The sequence below is a fragment of the Prionailurus viverrinus genome, chromosome C1 (genome assembly GCF_022837055.1).
Source record: "Prionailurus viverrinus isolate Anna chromosome C1, UM_Priviv_1.0, whole genome shotgun sequence".
NCBI classification, from domain to species: Eukaryota; Metazoa; Chordata; class Mammalia; order Carnivora; family Felidae; genus Prionailurus; species Prionailurus viverrinus.
The window spans coordinates 3271826-3295994 of NC_062568.1; the positions used below are offsets into that span (position 1 = coordinate 3271826).

General features: G+C 45.3%; 1 protein-coding gene across 7 annotated transcripts in view; it reads right to left on the minus strand.

The window, feature by feature from the left end:
- ARMC9 (armadillo repeat containing 9) overlaps positions 1 to 24169 on the minus strand; it is a 151247-nt gene that overhangs the window by 105851 nt on the left and 21227 nt on the right. For all 7 annotated transcript variants that reach the window (XR_007154871.1, XM_047871597.1, XM_047871591.1 and 4 more), the window contains 4 exons: positions 22596 to 22688; positions 20880 to 20904; positions 13417 to 13574; positions 6585 to 6683 (listed from right to left, as the gene is read on the minus strand). Coding sequence is in view for 6 of the 7 variants with exons in the window: in XM_047871597.1 (XP_047727553.1) it covers positions 6585 to 6683; positions 13417 to 13574; positions 20880 to 20904; positions 22596 to 22688 (375 nt within the window). In the remaining variant the exon portion in view is untranslated. The remainder of the gene's footprint in view (positions 1 to 6584; positions 6684 to 13416; positions 13575 to 20879; positions 20905 to 22595; positions 22689 to 24169) is intronic.

The following is a 24169-nucleotide window of genomic DNA, read 5'->3' on the forward strand; positions in this document are numbered from 1 at the left end:
GCACGGCAACATGTCCCCGTGGGGAGGTGCCGGGGACAGTGCTGGGGCCTCTCGGGCTTTCTGTGAGCAGAGCCGAGCATGGAGAGGGATGGGCCTTAGGTCACAGAAGGCTGTGCACCCCACGCTGAGCACTTGGGACCTGGGTCAATGACAGGTATTAAGCAAGACAGTAACATGATCGATGACTGGATGTACCTAAATCCTTCCCGAAACTTGAGGGCATAAATAAATAAAACACAACCAGAAAGGTCACCCCTGCACTTGTGTGGAGTATCAGCCAGGCGAGAGCTCAGAGACTGAGACCGGTTAGGAAACGTTGCTTTAGCCAGGACAGAAAGAGGAAGAGCCTCAACAAACCCAAATCAACGAAGAGGTGGGGCAGGAGGGAGGAAGCCACTCAGATCCCAAGGACAGCCTGACCATGGGGCAAAAGAGAGGGAAGAGGTTTCGATGATTCCCAGGTGTTCTCTGGAGTGTCATTCACCGAGACAGGAAGCACAGGAGGGGAGACCACCTGTTTGGAGGAAAGGACGAGCCTGCTTTTGGACACGGAAATGACGTGCTGGTCACACATTCACAGAGAAAAGGCTCGTGAGTCTGGGTCTGGAAGTCAGAAGAAAAATCTGAGCTAACGGTACATTCTCTGCCAATCATGGTCCCAGCAAGTGGCTGAGATCAAAGGTGGTCCATCCTCACATCACCAGGGTCAGTTCAGGTACACGATGGGCACTGGGCACGAGGTGTGGCAGGGAGAGGTGAGCGAGGACGGCAACTCCTCCTCAAGACAGTGAGCACTAGAGCCAGAAAGCCTGCCTCGAGATGCAGTGGCGACGCCGACAAAGGGCAGGCATCTCGCCAAGACTTCAGAAAGCTACGGAATGGAGAACGTAAGGGCTGAAGGTGCCGAACTTCAAGCCAGAGCCATGGTCCACACGACAGGAAGCTGTAGGAAGCACCCTCCTCAGCAGAAGCATGCCACGGCAACGTTTCCTGAGCAACTGCACGAGGCCACCCCGAGAAAGGGTCACCGCCACGTCCCGGCACCTTGCAGGGTTTTAGTGCTAAGAAAGATGGCTGATTTTGAAGTAAATGCTTTCTAAGATTCACGTGTCTGGGGTCTTGAATGTATAGAATGCAATCACACCTGGTGGTATTTTAACTTAGTCTCCCAATGCGGTTTCCTTGGGAGTTTTGAAAAAAGGGTTAATTCCCAAGTGGGCCGTTTTTCCAAATAAGGACGCATTTGAAGGGAAACCTCCCCAGCCAATGAACCCCCAAACGCACAGGTACGCACTAGGAGGGGCTTGGGATTCGCTCACGGGGCTATGCCCCGGACTCTGTATCATGGTCAGCTCAGCCCCAGCCCCACTCTTGCCCTGGGCTGGACGCTCCCTCTCCCGCATCAGCCCCGGTGCTCCTTTCCTGGGGTGTCTCTGCATTCGTGCCTGCCCAGCACACACAGAGGAGTAAGGAGAGAGACAGACCACGGCGCTTTCACAGGCTGTTCTGTGCCATACAAAGGTGTGTGCTGCCTCACTACTGGAAGCAGCGGAAAATGGAAAAGCCCCCTTGAGGTTTACCAGAGGAACGGTCACATGTATCGTGTTAAAACTCTAAAAGATAAGGAAAAGATGAGTAAACCCAGAAGGACGCAGAAAATTCTTCAAAACGTACCAAGTTCAAAGAGACAGTTGCAGAGTGAACTGTAAAATAAACACCTTAATTCTACAGAGCTTTTAAAGGTCTGGAAGGAAGAAGAGGGAGCAGTCAACAGGGTTACCTATGGAGGGAGAGGAGATGGGGTGAGTGTGAGGGAGACGTGGGGTTTATGTTTACTTTACTATTAGATTGTTATGTATTTTCCAGTGAACACATTTGTGTATCGGTTGTGCAGTCTTAGAAAACAGGGGCACCTGGGTGGCTAAGTCGGTTAAGCGTCCGGCTCTTGATTTCAGCTCAGGTCATGATCTCGTGGTTTGAGTTCGAGCCCCGTGTTGGCTCTGTGCTAACAGTGCAGAGCCTGCTTGAGGTTCGCCCTCCCTCTCTCTCTCTCTCTCTCTGCCCCTCCCCTGCTCTCTTTCTCTCTCTCAAAAAATAAATACACTAAAAAAGAAAAAAAGAAAACAAAAAATCCCTACCACTTGTGCCCTGAGGGAGAAGCTTCTCTTCTTGCGATTATCAGATGGCTGAGAATATAGAATCAGATTTATCTTGTATCCCGGCGGATACTCAGCCCCATAGTTTGGAGCCTGAGTTGGTGAGGACTGAAGAATGACGCACCTGGGGTTGGGGTGGCGACAGGCAATCAAGCTAGAAGAGGTCACCTGGGAGAGTTCTCTTTCCAAAAAATCAATCCCGTCATTATTAGTCCTGGGAACATCTGGATTTGACTGCCAGCTCCGCTAATGTGAGTGGAGGTTCAGACATGAGGTTCTCTGGGCATGAACTAGGCCCCACTCTCGGCATCTCCTCTGCAGGGTCCTGCACCAGCATAATCCCCCTGCTGCAGGGCTGACTTCCTGGATTGGTGGGTTTGGGAGTGGACTGGGCATGCACCGCCCTGCTCCCTGCTTCCCCAGAGGGAATAAGCCTCCCCCCACCCCCCCATCCCCCCAGGGAGCAGAGGTCAGTCCTGCAGGTCCCCACCGCCTGTGGTGCTGGTGGAGGAGAGGGGCTTGGCCAGAGCTGGACGTGACTGGGTAGTCACATTTCTTGAATTCCAGGATTGAAACGCAGGACGCCCATCTGTCTACAAATAAAATCCACATTCTCCCGTATAAGCTTCATCAGAGTTGAGGGCAATATTGTCAGCTCCTCTTTCCTTTGTTCTTTTGTCCTACTTTTCAAGTGGTTCAGAACTCAGGGGTCAGAAGAGTGTTATTTACTGGGTCCTGAACTTTCAACGGCGAGAGAGGTTGCAGAAGGCCAGATTCTTAACAGCCAGATTTAAAAACCGGTATCAAATGTACTAAACTTTATGGATACCAGCAGTGTTGCGATGGGCCCGGCCCAGCTCCTTTACAGAGGACAGTGAATTCAAACACTCAAGGTCGACCGACACTGAGGAGGAGCTGATCAAGGATCACGCTAAAAAGGAAGCTGAGTCATGCCTACCTCTTTATCTTGAAACTGAAGGCATTCTGTTCGGACCTAGCATAGAACTTACGGGCCTGGCAAGTAAGGAAGCGACGCTTCTCTTCTCAATCCTACTGGTCGACCACGAGGCACCCCCCCCCTCTAAACTGCACCCTCATTTCCTCCCCATCCCTTGTAAATCTGATATTATGTATGGACTGCAGACATCTTAGTCCACCACCATTATACTTTTACAACAATGTTCTACTTTTGCAATGACTCATATCCACTCTTTATCGTCTAGAGAAATCTATGGGAATAATAAGAGACTGTTTGTAGCTTTTATTGTCTGTTCCTAAGTCAGTGACTCAGAGGGAAAAAATGGTTAGGAAGTAAGACAAGCAGAGCTCATGATCTCTCCTCTGGTTTCTAAGGCCTGGAATCTCTACCTTAATACAACTATAAGCAGGAAGGACGGTAGCAGTAGTCTGTTGACAAAAAATTAATGTCTCATGGGACAAAATATCAGATATGGTGTGCCTCCCTCCCTTTTTTAAACTGCTCCTTATTAACATGATATCCATTTTAAATAAGCCGGATGCATCACTCTGACAACAGAAAATGGAAATATAAGGATACCTGTATGTGTAGACAGGATGGGATTTTATAACACAGACCTGAAAAACACAAAGTATTTGCTGAACTAATAAGTGTAAGGCAGGGAGGAAAGGAATGGCTCTATTAGACACAGATCCTGCTATGCTAATTACTGCCAGAAAGCCATCATTTTTGGCAAGCTCTGCTCTTAGCTGACTTACAGCTAAGCATACAGGGTACACACAGGGTCAACTCAGCCAGTCCTCAGGGATGTGGCTTGAAGCTCCTCATCCTGGAGGGCCCTAAGGGAAGTAAAATTTTTTAAATGGTTATTTATTTTTGAGAGAGAGACTGTGTGTATGTGTGTGTGAGTGGGGGAGGGGTAGAGAGAGAGGGGGGACAGAGGATCCGAAGTGGGCTCTGTGCCGAGAGCAGACAGCCCTAGGCGGGGCTCGAACTCATGAACCGTGAGATCATGACCTGAGCCAAAGTTGGACCTTTAACCAGCGGAGCCACCCAGGCGCCCGGGGCAGTTAATTTTCTGAAACTCCGATGTCTCTGCGTGCTTTACTGACATTTAAAAATGGCGGATTCCCCACCGCCACACATGCACAAATGGCTGGTTCCCGAAGTTCTCTGCAGGCTACAATCCCCGGGGCCGCATCCTAAAGCACAGACTGTGCAGCTTCCATAACCACGTGCCCACGTGTGGTGCAGCCACCACAACAAATGGCTCCACGAGACTTCCGTGAGCAGCTGGGCGATGGGGTCAAGGACACTTGCTCTCCACCATGTTACTGTGTCCTTTCTGTGAAGATCCACAACAAAGCTGACAGTCTAAAGGGCACAGAGAGCGCATCAGTGGCACAGAAATGGTCTGTTTGGGGAACGTGACTCGCGGGGACTCACTTCGCTGCTGGGCTTCCTAGGTTGCGTGTGCAGGCCGTATGTTGTCTGAGATGCAGTGAAATACACGAATATGTGCAATAAACACTACATAAGCATCTCTCTTTCCTCCTAAGTATATCATGTAACTGCTCACGTGCCCCTGTTGCACGGGCCGCTAGGAAGCTCAGAGCCGGGTGTGTGCCTGCTTCGGCGGCCATACAGCAGCTTCTGTTTTGTACTAGCCGTAGCCACGGCTTACTTGTGTTGTCCTACCCTCATTTTCTCTTAACCACCATTTCTGCCCCCCTCCCCGCCACCCCGACCCCAGCATTACTGAGATGTAGTTGACATATAATACTGTGTACTTTTAAGGTGTACAAAGTGATGAATTGATACATGTATATATTGTGAAATGATTTCCACAACAAGGCTAGTTAACACATCCATCATCTCACATACTTTTTTGTGTGTGGTGAGAATGTTAAGATCTACTTTCTTAGTAACTTTCCAGTATATGGCACTGTTAACTACAGCCACCATGCTATCCATTACATCCCCAGAACTTATTCATCTCATAACCAAAAGTTACACCCTTTGACCAACATCTCCCACCTCCCCCACCTCCCAGCCCCTGGCAACCACTACTTTACTTTCTGTTTCCGTGAGTTCTGACCACAATTTATTTCTTTCCAATTTCTCATATTTGTGTTTTCTCAATAGGCTGTTTCAAACCGACTTGAGAATGAGGTAGCTTAGAAATTTTTTCTTAATAAGTAAAAAATGTCTCTGTTTATGAAGACCCTAATATTAATGTGCAGACCCTTCTCCCCCTTAATTAAAAGCTGTGGCTCTGACCCATGGCGGCGGGGGGTGGGGGGGGTGGGGGGGGGGGAGGCGGCTCGGGATCCCCTGGTGCTTTCTTCCCAATTGTACAGATCTGGCTCTACCATTCAGCCTGGGGCCCAGGCAACAGGCTGGGGTGAGCCCCAGGAACACGGGTTCGAGACCTTTGAAAACATCCTGAGGAGACATGGGTATACTCATGGTTTAGAACCCCAACTCAACACCATCTGCCTCCAGACGAGCTATATCTTAAGAAGGACACGATATCACCTATGTAATATTTTGCCTTGGGATGCAAACCCTGAATCAAATCGTGAGAAAACACGAAACACAAAAAGAGAAATGCCCTGTTTTTTTAAACAGGGGAACAACTGACAAAATTGGAAAATGCACAGATTAGGTAAGAGTATCATAAAATATTAAACTTACTGAAGTGGATCCTTGTACATGAGAATACTTCTAGTAAGAAATTAACTCTACACTGAAGTATTTAGGAGTAAAAGGCCATGGTATATGTAATTTGTTCTCAAATGGCTCAGAAAGCAGACTGTGTGTGTGTGTGTGTGTGTGTGTGTGTGTGTGTGTGTGTGAGTGTGCCTGTGTGTGTCCGTGTGTGTGTAGAGAAAGTAAACAAATGGGTAAAATGCCACCAGTCACCGAATCTGGGTAAAGGGTATACAAGCGTCCTTTGTGCTATTTTTGCAATTTTCTCTAAGTTTGTAGTTATTCCAAGGAAAAAGTTAAATGAGAAAAAGAAGAGAGTGCCTGCTTCGACTGTATAGCTTCCAATATGGCAGTAATTTCTTGAAAAAAGAAAGAAGTTTCCTTCCTTTCCTATTGATTTGATAACTGTTACCAGCCCTTGGCACCAAAGGGCTCCAAATGGAAGAGCAGACCGTGCCTCTCTCCCACCACGCCTAGGAGGCCAGCTCCCAGCTGCTCCCTCTTCAAACACAGCGTTCTTTTCCTTCTGGGAGTTTACGGACCCCTGAAGCTAGCTGAAATGCAGATTCCTGAATGTTATTTTCCCTCGCCCTTTCATTTTTTGTTGTTGTTTTTGTCAGGCTAAAGTCTATTAGATCATGATCTGAGCTGAAGTTGGATGCCCAACGACTGAGCCAGCCAGGCGCGCCTAGGCTAGTTTTAAATTCGGGGCGCAGACCCGGGGCACAGAGCCTTACCGTCCCAGGCCGCGTGAAGTCCACGCTGTGGGCCAGGCTCTGTCGCATCTGGTTACTGAAGAGGCGGACGCATACGCTCTGCAGGTACTCCGGCGTGATCTGCAAAGAAGTCAGGAGGGCGGCTGGTGAGAGGCACAAACTCCCCCCTCCCCCAGGGACAGCAGGGGCCCCAGCAGTGATCAGAGCTGTCCCTTGCTGGGCTTTCTGGAAGGTACAGAGATGGAATTTTGCGTTAACCCAGGGGTTCTTGGGCACTAAAGCCCTGAGCCTGACAGAAAAAAACTGCTAACGTGCTACAGGTATGATCACGGCCTGTCATAATGTAAATTACCTAATTCCAGTAGATGTACTCCCACTGTCACGCAAAAGGAACGGACTTTAAACCGTTTGTGCGGGCGTGTATGAATTCAAGCAATCAAGTCAATCAGGGGGCCAACAGTGTGGTAGAAAGAATGCTAGCCTTCAAATCTAAAGATCTGGGCTCAAGTCCCGGACTTGGGAAAACCAGCAGCTCCGCCCCTTGCCTTGTGACCTGTCGAGTGAAATGAACTATGTCTGCCTCTGTGGGTCATGGTGACAGGGTGAACGAGATGACACGTATGCCTGACACATGCCAGGTGGCTGGGTACGTGCTTACTGAATGAATGACGGAGGCACTTGTATCGAGTGCCTGTGGGCGGGAGTCTGCTGCCGTCCCGTCAATGCCACTCTATTCTGGCCTTTCTGGCTGCTTCTCTCACCGGCTCATTAGCTACTGTGACTCAGGACTGGCTTACAGCCTCTCAGGTAGTAATCTCAGGATCTGTTCTTTTTCATTTTACATCTTTTCTTTTTATAAAAAGAATGCACCTTCCAAATGCGCAAGTGTCCCAACCTCTCCCCAGTCCCATCCTTCCCTACAAACCAATCCCTGGAGGTAACTATTAACCGCTTTGCTCTCTTCCAGGGTTTTTTCTATGCCTGACAGTGGGAGGGAAACCTCCCTTTCCTCAGCCTCCTGATGCCGAGTGGTGGCCCCCCCACATGGTCACGTGACTGGCCGCTACCCCACCCTTACTCAGCTGTCCCCACGTGAGGCCCCCTCCACCCATTCATGGGTTAGAAAGCACCGGGAACGTGGACCGCATCCTCTCCTCTCCTTGGGGGACTCCGTCTACCCACTGGAAACTTCTGGTCTGCTTCAGACACATCAAAGGCCCTGTCCATCCATGGCAGATGTCTCTGCTCATCCCTTGGCACTCAGCTCTGTGCGAAGCGACTCAGACAAAGCAGCACCCCATCTCCAGGGGGCACATCCCCCATCAGCCCACGTCCGTTTCCTCTGAATGTCCACAGTATCGAAAAGTAAAGGTTCCTTTTTCATCCTGTATTTTTAACCTTTCCTTTTACTTTTCATTATCGACAACCTAAAAACACATCCAAATACATTTCATATTTAAAAAGTACCTTCCCCTTCCTCCACCCTAGGTCTCCACCTATCAACCACCCTCCCAGTATTCTTCCTTCACAGCCAAGGTGCTCGAGAGAACAGCCCACATTTCCTGTCTCACTTCCCCTGGCCCTCCCAAAACGCTGCAATTAGGCTTCTAGACGCATCGTTCTGTGGAAACTTACGTGGCAAAGGCCATCACCACTGACCTTCTATTATGTCAAAATCATTGGGCACTTTTCAGTTGTAGTCTTCTAAAGTATTCGGTGGCTTCCGAGACTTTGCATAAACCCTTTACTCCTGAAACTGTTTTCTCTTTTGACTTCTGGAACTGCTACCAGAACCAATTCTTTAACAAGCACATTTGACTATGTCACTTTCTTGCTTAAAACAGGTGAATGAGGAAAGGACACAAATAGACAGCAGACTAAGTATAAAGGGCCAACAAATATATGAAAATATATTCAGCCTCATGCATAATTAAAGAAATGTAAATTGAAACATTCAGAACACCAAGTTTTACTTCCCAAACTGGGAAAGAGTTCAAAGTATAATCGTGTCTAGTGTTGGCAAGTGTGTGGAGAAATAAACACAGATACAGATAAACCCCAGGGATTTGGGTAGACGTCGCTGAAGTCTCAGGAGAAATCATTTGGCAACATTTATCAAAATGTTAATGCCCATAACCTTTGACCTAACTATTCCACACTTAGGATCTTACCTTACCTGTTTTCAAAGGTATACAGTATATAGAAGAATGTTCATTGGCACATTTTTTTGTTATAGCAAACAAAATCTAAACGTTCACCATCAGAGAGCTGACGGATTATAATTCGCTCTTTCAATGGCATAATGTACAAGCCCAGAAAGGAATGAGGGCTATGTGGCCATGTGGAAAGATCTCCAAGATATACCGAAAGTAAAATGCGAGTTTCAGAAGAATAATGGGTCATACGATCCCAAGTATACGTAGGCCGCATGCAGACATGCACACACACACGCCTATGCCTAGAAATGTTCTAAAATAAGACGCAAGCAAATGTTAATCTTGAATACCAATAAAGAAGTGACACTAAGAAACCGTGTGGGAGGGGGCTTTTGCTCCTTACTATAGACTACTCTGACTTGTTCCAATTTGTTACCACAAACGTGTGTTTTTTTTACATTAAAAACAAGCCAGTTATAGGGGGGCCTGGGCGGCTCAGTTGGTTATGCATCTGACTTCCACTCAGGTCATGATCTTGCGGTTCACGGGTTCGAGACCCGCGTCAGGCTCTGTGCTGACAGCTGGGAGCCTGGAGCCTGCTTCCTGCTTCCGATTCTGTGTCTCCCTCCCTCTCTGCCCCTCCCCTGCTCACGTTCTGTCTCTCTCTCTTTCTCTCTCTCAAAAATAAATAAACATTAAAAACAAACAAACAAACAAACAAAAACAAGCCAGTTACAAGTCTAGTCCCCGCCCCTGCCGCCCCGCCCCATCTCTCCCTGCCTGGTGGCCTGCGGGCCTCTCGAGCACTCCAGCAGGAGCTCACGTGCCCATCTCTGGTCACCATGCCACCCCTGATGTCACATCGACTCTGGCTGTAAGAGGCACACCAGGATTCTGGTAGCTATGTTTTAATAGGAGAGAAGGCAAAGGAAGGCAAATACTTTTCTTTTTATTTATTTCTGTATTGTTTGAACCTCCTAATCACGGGCATGTCTTTGTCAACAGAGGTTATAGAAGCCATGTTTGTTTTCTTTCTGATACTTTTCTGTATTAATGTCAACACATGCTATTATTAAAACTGAAAAAAAAAAACCCAGTTAATTTAAAAAGTCCATTTTTTAAGGTATATATTTCAAAAGCCCCTCACTAACTACAGGACAAATCAAGGGCTCCTAAGCATGATCTACAAACCTCCCCGTGATCTTTACTGGCCCATCCTCTCTGCATCCTCTTTCAGCATGTGGCCACCACCCCAGCTAATGGCCGTACCAGGCAACTTTCAGCAGTGTGCGGGCTACGATTTCACACGAACAGAGAGGTTTTCAGCGCAGGATACTAAAACACATTAAAAAGCTACTATAGTAAAAAACACAATGCATTAGTAGCTTAAGAGTAGCCAGATCGATGGAAAAAATTAAAATCCCACTACATGATAAAGGTAGCCTTTCAAATTAGTGAGGAAAGAAGTAAATAGTTCTGGCTCAAACGGTTATCTTTTTTTCTGGTGGGGGGGATAAATTTCTTTCTTTTTTTTTTTTTTTTTTTCTTTTCAACGTTTTTTATTTATTTTTGGGACAGAGAGAGACAGAGCATGAACGGGGGAGGGGCAGAGAGAGAGGGAGACACAGAATCGGAAACAGGCTCCAGGCTCCGAGCCATCAGCCCAGAGCCCGACGCGGGGCTCGAACTCCCGGACCGCGAGATCGTGACCTGGCTGAAGTCGGACGCTTAACCGACTGCGCCACCCAGGCGCCCCGATAAATTTCTTTCTTAAATCATCTATCAAAATAAATTCCTTGTGGATTAAAGATTTAAAAGTAAAATTAAAACAAAACAAAACAAGACGACCAACAGAAAAAAATTAATGTGAATATTCCAGCTCCTTTAGTGGGAAAAGCTCCTTTATTAACACTTTGAAAAGGCAGGATGAACGAAGGGAAAAACTGATAAAATGATTTGACGATATAAACGTGTCAATTTTACTAACTTAAGAAACACTAATTTAAAAACCAAAAAGCAAACTAAGGAAAACATTTACCAAAGATGAATTCTGAATGGCCTGTGTCTTAACAGGGATGCCCACATCTGTAGTCCTGATTTCCCCCAAACCTGCTCTACCCCAGGCCTTCCCCATCGCGGCCGGAGGCACCACTGCCCTCCCACAGCTTAGGCCGAAAAGCTGGAGTCATGCTTGACCCCCAAACCCCCGCCCAGGTCCAATCCAGCACAAAACACTATCGGCTCTATCTCATAACACACCCAGAGGGGCACCTCTCTGGCTCTGGCTGCCATCACCACCACCACCACCAGGTCTCCCCTCGTGACCGCAAGCGCCTCCTGCCGGTCTCCCTGGTTCCTCCAGGCCTCCGAGGACTGTTGTAAAACAAAGGCAGGTAATCGTTCCACAGCATGCCAGACCACGCCACCCCCCTTTTCCGCTCCCCAGTTTACTCATAGTAGAGCCACATCCTAACGATGGCCCTCGGGGCCCTGACCTGCTGGGTGCCGCTCCCTGTCCTTCACTGGGAGAGGCACACGAGAGGCACACTTCTGCTTTTGGTCCTTTGCATCCTCTTCCTTTGGCCTAGAATTCTGGGGGAATCCCAGAGGGCTGCGAAACGAATTCCCTTACCTCTTCCAGTGAAGCTCCCCCTGCCTGCCTAGTTAAAATTGTCCCCTGTCCATAGACACACGTACTCTGATCCCCTCCACCCTGTTCCTTTCTTTCCTCACAACGCTTGTCATTTTCTAACACACGACGATGTCATTTATTATCTATTGCTTATATTTACTATTTATTATTCTCGCCCCTACTGGAACGTATGCTCCCTGAGGTCAGGGATCTTTGTTTTGTTGTCTGACGTATCCCACAGGCCTAGAACGGGGAAGGCCTGGCACATAGTAAGCTTGCAATAAATCTGCATTCAATGAATGAGAAGCATATAAAAAACGTTCACTGTCATGTGGAAACAATGTGAGGTACATTTCAATCCTGAGACACTACTTCTCAAGGATCAAATTTACCAATACAAATACAAATGTTGCAACAAATACAGGTGTCCTTTTAATACACAAAGACAGGACCGGCAAGGATATAAAGATAAGGACTCCCAGTGGAACCAGACCAGCAAAACCTTCCTGGAGCACCTTAGCACAGATTTCAACCTCGAAAATCAACTTTAAAAAAATATAACAGGGGCACCTGGCTGGCTCAGTCAGTGGAGCATACGACTCTTGATCCTGGAGTTGTGAGTTTCAGCCCATGTTGGGTGTAGAGATTACTTAAAATGAAATCTTAAAAATAAATAAAATTTAAAAATTTAAAACGTAACAGAGGCTCATCTCCTCCCACTATATTTATAATTTGTGAAAGTGAAAAGCTGGAGACAACCTCGATGTCCAACCTGGACATTAATACGAAGCGCAGCACTGCTTCACGATGGACTTGAGCCGCTAACGGTGAGGCTTGTCGAACACCTCATGTCTTCAAGAATGCACGATGCGGTATTAAGGAAAATAGAAAACTTTGCCTGAACCAGAGTCCGTCTAGTGCAGCCAAGCACCGCGACAAATGTGGAATGTTAACAAGTGTTGTTACTAAGTGACACGATTGCAGGTAATTTTAATCGTATTTTTGCACAGTTCTCTATTTTTAAAATTTTCTATAATACATATTATTTTATAGTCCTATTTCTAAGTCACTAAAAAATTTTTATTTTATTTTTTAAGTAATGTCTACACTGAACCTGGGGCTTGAACTCATGACCCTGAGATCAAGAGTCACATGCTCTACCAACTGAGCCAGCCAGGTGTCCTTTTAATACACGACCTTACACCGGCAATAAAATTATACAGAACCTAACATACACACAAGAGCACAAAACTGGAGAAATCAGAATAAGATCAATAGACTGGATCAATGTCAATGTTCCGGTTGTGGTACTGCAACCTAGTTATGCAAAATGCTACTCTTGGGGGAAACTGGGCAAAGCGTGCCAAGCCTCTCTGCATTATTTCTTAAAATTGCATGTGCCAATTATTCCACTTTTAAAGAAAATGTACATTTCTACAAAGGGATTTTATTATACTTCTAATTTTTTAGTAAGTGAAACACTAGAGTCATTCCTATTAAAGTCAGGAATAAGACAAGGAGGCCCACTATTCGATAATGTCCCGTAGTCAACAATGCCACTATGCGAAGGAAAAAAAGTCATTACAAATAATGAAAACATAATATAAAACAAAACAATCAGTATCTGAAGATGATATGACTGCCAGTCTAGAATACAGAGGTATCAATCAACAGAATCTAGCAGATTAATAGAGGTCAGAAAGGTGGCTAGATATAAAATCAACATGTGAAAACCCGTAACTTCCTTTTATAGCAGCAGTATATTTCCCCCTCGTTTTTATGCCACTCCATATTATTTTTTTCTGTTGCCAGACAATTTGCCGTTTGCCAACGTGAAGAGTAAGGTAGAGAAATAAAGATGTCAGGAAAGATGGACAAAATACTGTGGGCAGCACAATCATGGGCATGGAACGTTGGCGTGGTCTCCTTTGTACGTCTGGCTTTGTGAAGCATGGGGGCAGGTGTCACTGGCCGGGAGAGGCCAGGAATCCCATTAGCACAGCCCAGGCCCTCAACACTGCTTTAGCTGCAAACAGACACGCAAGCAGGTGCGGATCTTCCTTACCATCTTGCCACTGACCGTGGCCTCCAGGGAATCCACCAGCTCTGCCGTGACCCCGATGAGATTGTGGTAGTCTGCCTGGATCTTATTGTACCGCTTCAGGTACGTCATTGACCTACGCTCGGCTTCTATCAGCTGCTGGTGGAGCTGCTGCGACATTTCTAGGAAGACGATTTACATTAAAGCAAAACAAAACAAAACAACAGTAAAAACAAAACAAAAAAAACCCCACAAAATAAAAAATATACTCTTCTCAAGGCAGTATTGTGCCTGCTTTCAGAATTTCTGCAGTCACAACGAACTTGATATTATTCGTGTTTAACACTCTACTTCTGGGGCACTTGGGTGGCTCCATCAGTTGGGTATCTGACTTCGACCCAGGTCATGATCTCACGGCTGTGAGTTCGAGCCCCACATCGGGCTCTGTGCTGGCAGCTCAGAGCCTGGAGCCTGCTTAGGATTCTGTGTCTCCCTCTCTCTCTGCCCCTCTCCTGCTCACTCTCTGTCTCTCTCTCCTTCAAAAATAAATAAATATTAAAAAACAAAACAAAACACTTCACTACTATTTCCTGACACATTTAATTACGAAGTGCTTTGTGACCACTGATTTTCAATTTCTGGTCTCTGGCAGTTCAACTGAATCGTCACTGGTTTTCCTCACACAATCTATTTCCTTGACTGAGCCCCGTGCAATTTCTTGTAGTTGCTCTCTCTGTGTAAAAGACACAAACTCAGTATTTCTTCCAGCTCACACACTGGGTGAAGCAAACCTACAGCTTTTCCTCTGTGTTTGCCCCGTGAGGTTGTCTGGAGGTAATTCGTATCTGCAGGCCAGCTCTTCATTTTCGGTAAAGGTTAGGCTACTTGCCTAATGCTGAGGAAGCTAGAATCCAAAATTAGGCAAGATTCAAGGTGCTCGGTCTGCCAGCTTGATAAAGCACAAACCACCCCACTGGGCCCTAGAGCAGGCAGCCTTGGAAGGTTCCAGGGTTCTCTTCTGGGACTCTGCACCAGGGACAGCACTTGGTGGCCAAGCCACCCTGGACACAGCTGGAATAGCGAATCTTATCCAGTGTCAGCACTCCTTTGGCCCATCTTCCTTTTCCCCCTCCCAGAAGGCTAAGTTTGGATGGAAGGAAATGACGATGCCGCCAAACCCAAGTTAACTACTCTTGTCCTAATTGGGCACTGTCATCATTTTAGAACACATTTCATCCATGCACTGAGCGATCTGAAAACCCTAAAGACCTGGGCTCAAGCGGCTACTCCACCACTTTCTGCTGGATAATCTTGGGCAAGACGCCTAACTTCTCTGATCTCATTTCTTAACCTATAAAACGGGGATGATGATAATGACCCTGAAGAGTTATTGTGAGGATTGTACAGCATAGGGGAAACAATCAATAATACTGTAATAACATTGTATGGTGACAGATGGGGACTACACTTATCCTGACGAGCACTGAGTAATGTACAGAACTGTCGAATCACTATATTGTATACCTGAAACTAATACAACACTGTATTTCAACTATACTTCAACTTAAAAAAAAAAAAAAGCACACATACAAAAAACAAGTTAGTATGAGAATTAAACGAACAGATATACTCAAAGTGCCTAGCACAATTCTGGCCCACAAGAGGCAATCAATAAGTAATAGCTATTATGGAAAGGGGTCAAAGATTTCCTAAATATATTTCCATACAAGTAGACAACTTGAAAAAACCAGGGGTTAAACCTTAAGGCCGCAGTACACAAAATTTGAAACATGTCAGAATCATCCCAAAGTAAAGATAATCAAGCCTCACCTTCAGAGACTGATTTTATGGATACGGGGTGGGGACTGAGAAACTATATTGTCCACAAACTCTCCAAATGGCTCGGATGCATATCACAAGTTTGAGCCCCGCTGTCCTAAATGAGCTATTCCTCTTAATTTGTGTTCTAAATAGCTATGAGGATCACGCGTGAACTGTATCTCAATTACAATTATGTGTAGAAATCAAATATTTTAACTATTAAAACCTCAAATATCACATAATAATGAACTAATATTACTATTATTATTTAGCATCCTTCAAATCTCAGTATTAAAAGATAACTTTAAAAAGTTCTCAGGCCATGGGGTGCCTAGATGGCTCAGTTGGTTAAGCATCTGACTTTGGCTCAGGTCATGATCTCATGGTTCATGAGTTCAAGCCCCGCACTGGGTGAGCTCGAACCCCACTTCGGGGGGCACTCCGTGCTGACAGTACGGAGCCTCTGTGGGATTCTCTGTCTCCTTCTCACTCTGCCCCTTACTCAATCATGGCCCCCCCACCCCGTCTGCTCTCTCAAAAAAAAAAAAAAAAAGAAAGTCATCTGGCATGAATTTACATCTAGCACTTGAAACTTTGGAAAACATCTATGGAAATCATTTGTCAAGTTTTTTCTTAAATATTATTAGGGAGAAGGAAGGAGTCACTACCATCTTCCTATGCTAAATAGTATTAAGGCTTTTTCATACGTACAAAATTCCAAATTACATAAACCGGAACATCCAACTATAAAAATTCTACAGGACAGTCATAATTCTACTTCATGGCAATGACTATTAGAGTACCTGTGCAATCTTTCTTAACATGTACCAAGTAGCAGATGATGAAGTACCAAAACCCATTAACCGGGGCAAATAACCTCACAAATCATCAATATAAAAGTCCCCAAATTGGGGCACCTGGGTGGTGCAGTCAGCTGGGCATCCAACTCCTGATTTTGGCTTGGGTTGTGATCCCAGGGTCGTGGGATCGAGCCCCACGTCAGGCTCGGCACTAAGCACACGGAGCCTGCTTAAAATTCTGTCTCTCCCCCTTCTGCCTCCTCCCACTCCCCGCTGCTGTGCTCTTGAAAGAAAGAAAGAAAGAAAGAAAGAAAGAAAGAAAGAAAGAAAGAAAGAGAAAAAAGAAAGAAAGAGAAAGAAAGAAAAAAAGTGTCCAAAGTTGTCCCCTCGAAAGAGGACTGCACAAAGGAATTCTCCTCAGAAAGTCACTGTGCAATTAACTAAACGTAAGGGACTACTTGTGGCACTTTTGCCTTAGGAACTCAGAATTGGAATTTATGACAGTGTCAAAGTATGGCACACCTGAGGAAAAATACCTAACTGCCAGCAGCCACCGAAAGGAGAGAAGTGGGCAGTTGGGCTGAAATATCTGTGACCAGTTCAAATACACCATTGGACAGAACAGCCTGTGGTACAGAGATGTCACCCAGAGGACACCTTAACTGGCTCCAAACAGGACCTGGCCATTACTGTTAAGCGATTCGGCTCCAGCTCCAAGATCTCAACTTTATTTCTGAGAGTAAAAAGAACTTTCACTCTTTTTTCCTTCTCAAAAGTTTCATGAGACAAGGACCACTAAGCCAAGATCCCTTGCCGTGCAAGAGCTCAACTTTGAGTGGAGAGGTGTTACTAGAAATCCCAGCTTATATTAATGAAACTGAGTTATTTCATATTTCACAACTACTTACATAATTTGTACAAAAGTCCAAAGAAGTACTTCCCTAGTTTTAAACAAAGAGATATATACAATTAAAAGAATGTCAGTTAAGGTCACAGAAAGTTTTCCGGTAATTCCAGCATCCAATGAAACACCAACAAAAGTGATAGAGTTCTCCCTCCATGGCCAAGCCATCAAGTTGTCTCTCAACACTTCTACTTTAAATACGTTGCCTTTTTTTTTTTTTAAAGAGTGGATGAGATTTAACTTTAGAGACCCCTTTGTTGCTCAAGACAAAATGATATATTTTAAATACATGGAACTATTTTTCTGACATCTAAAACTCTGAAATCAATCACTCTAACTTTATAATATGACATACTCTTTCTTCTTTGTATTCAGATATAAATCAGCTTTGCTATTTTGCTAATCCACGAGTACCGAATAAAGAAAATTATGATGTAGATGTATGAATATAGATCATCATTTTAAAAATACCATTTAGGGCTCTAAACTCTAGAAAAACAGTCAGTTGCTCATTTTCTGAAGAGGTCGGATCAATGGATGGCAGAAATGCTAAAAGATACCATTTCTATACCTTTTTATTATTTTATTATTTATTTATTTATTTATTTATTTATTTATTTATTGAGAGAGAGCGCATACGAGCAGGGGACGGGCAGAGAGAGAGGGAAAGAGAATCCCAAGCAGGCTCTGTGTCATCAGCATAGAGCCCACCGAGGGACTCAAACCCATGGACCTGGTGATCACGACCTGAGCTGAAACCAGGAGTCAGATGCTGAACTGACTGAGCCACCCAGGCACCCCTCTGTACGTTTTTTGGATGGCTAGGTAGAATAGTAAGACAATATGCTGTATTTCCAACCTGAGTTTTTACTCTAAGTACCATTTTAAAATGTAATTCCTTTTGAGAGAATTTTCTACTCCAAGCACTCTTCTTGCCTTCTTCAAAAGCTTGTGGAAATCTTACTCATGAAACCTTCCTCTCAAGATACGCAGAATAATGATATTACCCAAACATTCAATGTAAAAAACAACACCTAAGTCTAGAATTCAAATAAACGGGGAGCATGTCTGCGCCTTGTGGTCACTGCAGCAGTAACTGTGGGAGGAGGGGACAAACTGGTGACAAGGGGCTGTCACGACATGGGGCCTGGGCCTGAGCCCCTGGTACCAGTGCCCTGTGGAGCTCACCTCTGATCTCCATGGCAATACTGCATCATGGGGCTTATTCAGCCACGGACACACGCTGCGCCTGCCAGGCTCAATTCCACCGACATTCTGCTTGGCTAGCCTCAGAAAACTCAATTAAAATCAAACCTAAAGAGGGCTCACACACCCTGGTCTCCTTGCTGAAATCCGAAGGGAAGATCTGTAGAAAAACACAGGCTCTTCCCTTTACACTCCCCCTCCCTCCCAGGTTTATTTTATCCATAAAACTGGGCCACTTCTGAGAGACAGGACTGGTTCCTGGCAGAAAGTTGTCCTCAAAAGCTGCGGGGTATGTTGGGGTGACAAGGGCTGGCTGAGACTCAGGAATGAGGGAGGTTTCCCACCACTTTCCCTCCGCCAGTGCCTAGGGGTCCAAAGACCGAGTCTGAACGAGGATTACTGGAGAACTAGGGCAATTTTCTGAAACTCAAAGGATGCCGGTGGGGTAGTGGTTTTAAAATATGATGGCCACATCTTTGACACTCCTTCCCATCAAGAGGTGGAACGTCATTCTCCTTCCTTTGAATGTGAGTTGGCTTTAGGAATTTGCTTCTGATGAAGAGACTGCAGCAGAAATGACACAGAGTTCCTTGAGAGGCTGGTTTAGAAAAGGTGACACAGCTTCCACGGGCTCTCTCTGGGGACATTCATCCTGGGAACCCAGCCACCATGCCACAAGAAAGCCCAGGTCACAGAGGTGTTCCAGTAGGGCGCCTCAGCACTGGCCACCAGGTGCACATGGGTGAGGAAGCCTTGGGGATGGCTCCCCTGAACCCACGAGACAGCCAGGGAGAAATGCCTAAGTACACGGTTCCAGGCCAGGCAAGGTGATGCTGATAATAAGGGGACATTATTGTTTTATGCCACTAAGCCTGAGATGGTTTGCTAGGTCACAACAGAAACAGAAATAGGGGGGGCAAGGGTGCATTTCCAGGAGTTGCAGGGCGGGACCCAATGCCCGGCACAATTTAAGAATTCCCACTGTTCTGGGGCACCTGCCTGAGTGGGTCAGTCGGTTGAGTGACTCTCGGTTTCAGCTCAGGTCATGACCTCACAGCTCATGGGATCGAGTCCAATGTCGGGCTCCATGTGGACCCTGCTTGGGATTCTCTCTCTCTCGGCCCTTCCCCTGCTCCCTCTCTCAAAATAAATAAACATTAAAAAAAAAAAAAAAAAAAAGAATACCCACTGTTCTGAACATGAGAAAACTGGCCTGGGAACCATACTAACTCTTCAGGGAGCAGGCCTGAGGACCTGAAGAGAGCCGCTGGAACTCAGACTCGGGCACAACGTTACTGGGGACAGAGCAGCCTCAGCGAGCTCCAAGGCCACAGCCTGGTGACCCTTAGAGGATTCCATGTTGACCCCATGAGGCCACATCTGTGGCCCAGCTCTTCTGTGCTCAGGCACGGACTGATGCTTCCCAGTGAAGGATCGTGGGGCTTGTCCCTCTGAGCTACAGGGGGTGGGAGGAGTCGGGGGGGGGGGGGCAGCTGGCAGGACCATTCACCTGAGCAGGACTGCTGGGTGGGGGAGATGCAAGGCTGTACAAGGCAAAAGGAAGCACTCAGACTTTCCTCATCTGAAGCTGAACCCGCCTTCCTTGTGTTGGAAAAAAAAGAGATAAATAATTTACTAACCCTACACCCCACCCCACCCCCAGCTTTTTTTGTTTTACAAAACTTTAAAAAAGACCGTGGAAAAACAAAGACAGGAAGTTCTGAGATCCTCTCTAACATTGCCCTGCTGTGAGAAGGGCAAATGTGCTGTTTCCTGTGGTAACACTCCACCTGCTGGGGACTGAGGACTATGCCACCAAAACTCACAAAGGCATGAAACACATCATCATCCACCCTTTCCAATGTTAATTTAAGCACTTTTTGTAACGTAGGATCAAAGACAAAACTTAGGCACAGCACCACAATTGTGGCCACTGACTTCATATTAACTGAATTTTTCTTGCCTTACTGAAAAATGGGATGGTTCTAGCAAAAAAAAAAAAAAAAACAAAAAAAGACTAATAATGGAAAACCATCTTTTTATGCTAAAACCTTAAGGCTGGAATTCCTAAACTGAATGCAAAAAAATGGAAATGCTTCTAAGATGGGTGTTCCATTGCTACGTAAATAAGACCCCACTAGACTAGTTCAAGGTAAAAGTGGAAGTTCCTAAAATGATACTTCTGGCACCCATGCTGCTCTGTGTCTCTGGCTGGGCTGCAGCCCCATTCCTTCGGGATATTGCTTGGGTTTTCTTCTCTTCATCTCTCTGGGTCTTAGTCACCTGATACACAAGACGTAGCTAAGGCCAGCCGTCCTGCAAAGTGGGCCTCAAGGAATCACAAACTTGATCACAAAATACTTCGTAGATATTTAGACTTTCATCTTTTAAATTAAAAAATAATGTAGACTTTTAAAGCCCATGTTTGCCAAATGCACAAATTCTCACCATCTCTGTCCCTAGCCTACTGCTCAAAACTTGAGTTGGCCAAGTTGTTCTTTAAAAAATGTTAATCTAGGGGCGCCTGGGTGGCTCAGTCGGTTGAGCGTCCGACTTCGGCTCAGGTCATGATCTTGCAGCCTGTGAGTTCGAGCCCTGTGTTGGGCTCTGTGCTGACAGCTCAGAGCCTGGAGCCTGCTTCGGATTCTGTGTCTCCCTCTCTCTGCCCCTGCCCAGCTCATGCTGTCTCTGCCTTTCTCTTAAAAATAAACATTAAAAATGTTAATATTAAAAAAATGTTAATCTACATGATTTACCTTTGTTACTCTGTCCATTCTCCTTCTGGGATGAGAAAGAAGTTGAGGAAAACAGGCAATGAAGATAAAGTACTCACGGTATTTCACGTAGCGTGGCCAAGCTGAGAAAGCCTTAGCAAGGTGAAAAGCAATTCTCAGGAGAGTAAAGGCCGTTTCCTAATGTTGCTATATATATAGCTGAGACAGGTACTAACTTCTCAGTACTTGGAGGCTCACTCTCAACTGAATCACCTTTTTCCAGCTCAATTACTGCTGCATGCATGCAAGTCTTACCCTATTCGGTAGCCCCCTAAGTGGCCTCCTGACCCCCTTCAAAAGACGTTCCCCACTGCTACTGAACATTCTACTAAAAAGGAAACTGAACTCGTACCCTTCAACTCTGCCCCTTCATTCTAAAGCTTTACCCTAAGGACACTGAGACTGGGAAGACAGCCACAGAGCATAGTAGCTGAGATCACAGATTCTGAAGCCAGACTGCCCGAGTTCAAATCTCAGCTCACACACACCCGGCCACATGACTGAGGGCAAAGTATTTGTTTGGTTTGGGTTTTCTTAATTTTTTTGGTAACAGCTTCACTGACATAATCCATGTATAACTCACTCATTTCAAGTATATATTTCAATGGTTTTCAGTCTATTCATAGAGTTGTGCGACCATCACCGCAATCAATTCTAGAAAATTCTCATCACCCCCCAAAAGAAACCCTGTACCCATTAGGAGTCATCCCCAGTTTACCTACCCTCCCTGGCCCCAGGCAACCACTCATCTGCTGTCTCTATTGCTTTGCCCTTTCTGGACCCTTCATACAGATAGAATCATATAACATGCAACCTGTCATGTGTGGCTTCTCTCATTCAGCAGAATGTTTTCGAGGTCTGCCCACGTTGCAGCGCGTCAGTACTTCATTCTGTTACAAGCCTGAATACTATCCATTCATCTTATTTATCCATTCCTCCCTTGATGGACACTTGGGTTGTCTTCACTTCTTGGCTGTTCTGAGCAACGCTGCTGTGAACATTAGTATACAAGGTGCCGTGTAGACATGTTTTCAGCTCCCCGGGGTACACAGCTAGGAGTGGAATTGCTGGGTCATATAGTAACTCTGTGTTTAAACTTTTGAGGAAACAACCTGTTTTCGAAGGATATTTAATGAAATGTGGAAATGCTTTCTTCGTTTGATAAAAACATTTAAGAATACACACGTGACAGGTATGTATGCTTAAACATTACGTACTTCTGGGTATATGTATGTATACAAATGCATTTCTGTGCTTTCCAAATTTTCTATAAAAATTATGGTCAATTTTATAATCAGGAATACAAGGATTGATTTTTTTTTTTTTAATGTAAATATGAGCATGGTATCCTCCTGCTTAAAATGCTTCAAAGGCTCCTCATTACTTACAAGACCTCACGCAAATCTCTGTGCCGGCCCTGCCTAGTGTCTTTCTCTCTCCTGTTCCAGCAATACTGAATTCTGTGTCGTTTCCTAAATATACTCTCAGTCCTTTTGCATGTGCTGTTCCCTCTACCTGGAATTCCCTTTATGTGCCTTGACACGCTCTCCCATTAATGCTTCACACAACTCATAAATATGAAAGCAACAGTATCAATTATCCCTATTCATGAGGCAACCTAAGCCAGTGCGCTACTCCAGGGCCCTGGGTGGGGGGTGGGGGGTGGGGGGGGGGTCTCCATCTGCTTCAAAAGGATACGTATAATGTTAAAAGCTTTGGCGTGTTATTGGCTTTAAAAATTAAAGCCAGAAACTTTTCCAACTTCAACTTTAATTCTGGAGTCCAAGAATCCTGAAGAAAAAAAAAACACACACACAAAGAAAAATAATAAAGTACTACATCATTAAATGCCAACAGCGTTGTCAAATTGTGTGTGGCCTTTGGTTTAAATAACCCCATCCAACACAGTTACTGAAATCAAAAGCAGATGCCTTGGCTGTTGTGTGATGCTGCGAAAAATAGGTTTTAGGACATCTGACCAATTCTTTATAAAAGATTCAAATACCCACAGCAGGAAGAAAGAACAGAGTTCTTTCATAAACAAGGAAAAAAGAACCCTGTACATGATTTGAATATTTCATGTGATTTAAACACAGGCATGACAAATAACCTTATGAGGTTGAATGCCAAGAAGAATTCAGTAGAGTTTAAGTGTGTAAGGCGCTGGCAGGCACACCCAGTTATCACTAAGTTACTAAAAGTTTCCCAAAGAAAAAGACTCATTTCCATAAATTTCATCTAGATAAGAAAAAAAAGGACAGAAGCTGTTATCTGCCTTAAATACCGCATCACGTCAAGAATTACGATATACTTTTAGTTTGACTTGTCCCTTAATTATCTGTCTCAAATAATGCTCACTGAGAAGGAAAGGACTTAAGTAGTAAAAGTGTGACAAGCAATTCTCTTTCTCAGGACAATTTTCCTTACAACCTTTATGCAAGAATATCTACCACACAAACCAAGAAGCTCCACAAAAAAAGAAGCAATATCTTTAAAACTTCGTATCTACTTACCTCTTAGGTCCTGCCCCACCCCCAGCTCATCGTCCTTGTCCGCACCTCCCACCCCACCCATTCTATCCGGGGCATCATCTGGCTTTTTGAAAAAATACTGTCTTATATTTTAAAAAGATTGTGTAGGGGCACCTGGGTGGCTCAGTAGGTTGAGCATCCGACTTCGGCTCAGGTCATAATCACAGTTCTTGAGTTCAAGCCTCGAATCAGGCTTTGTGCTGACAGCACGGAGCCTGGAGCCCACTTCGAGTTCTGTGTCTCCCTCTCTCTCGGTCCCTCCCCTGTTATGCTCTGTCTCTCTCTCTCTCAAAAACAAATAAACATTAAAAATAAATAAATAAAAATTAAAAATTAAGATTGTGTAAATCCCTGACATGGCACGATCTCTTTATTTATAATGTGTGTTATGGGTTGAATTGCATCCCCTTAAAAAGATACGCTGAAGTCCCAACCTCCTCAGAATGTGAGGTCACTGACAGGGCTGCTGTAGATGTAATTAGCTAAGATGAGTTGTACTGGACTAGGGTGGTCCTTCATCCAACATAACCAGTGTCCTTACAAGAAGGAAATTTAGACACAGAGAGAAGATGGGCCTGCGAAGACTGGGGACTGGAGTATGCTGCCATGAGCCAAGGGACACCTGAAACTACTAGAAGCTACTAGAAGCCAGAAGAGGCGAGGAAGGCGCCTCCCACCTAGAGGCTTCACAGGGAGCACGACCCTGTGATTTCAGACCTCTGGCCTCCTGACCTGTGACAG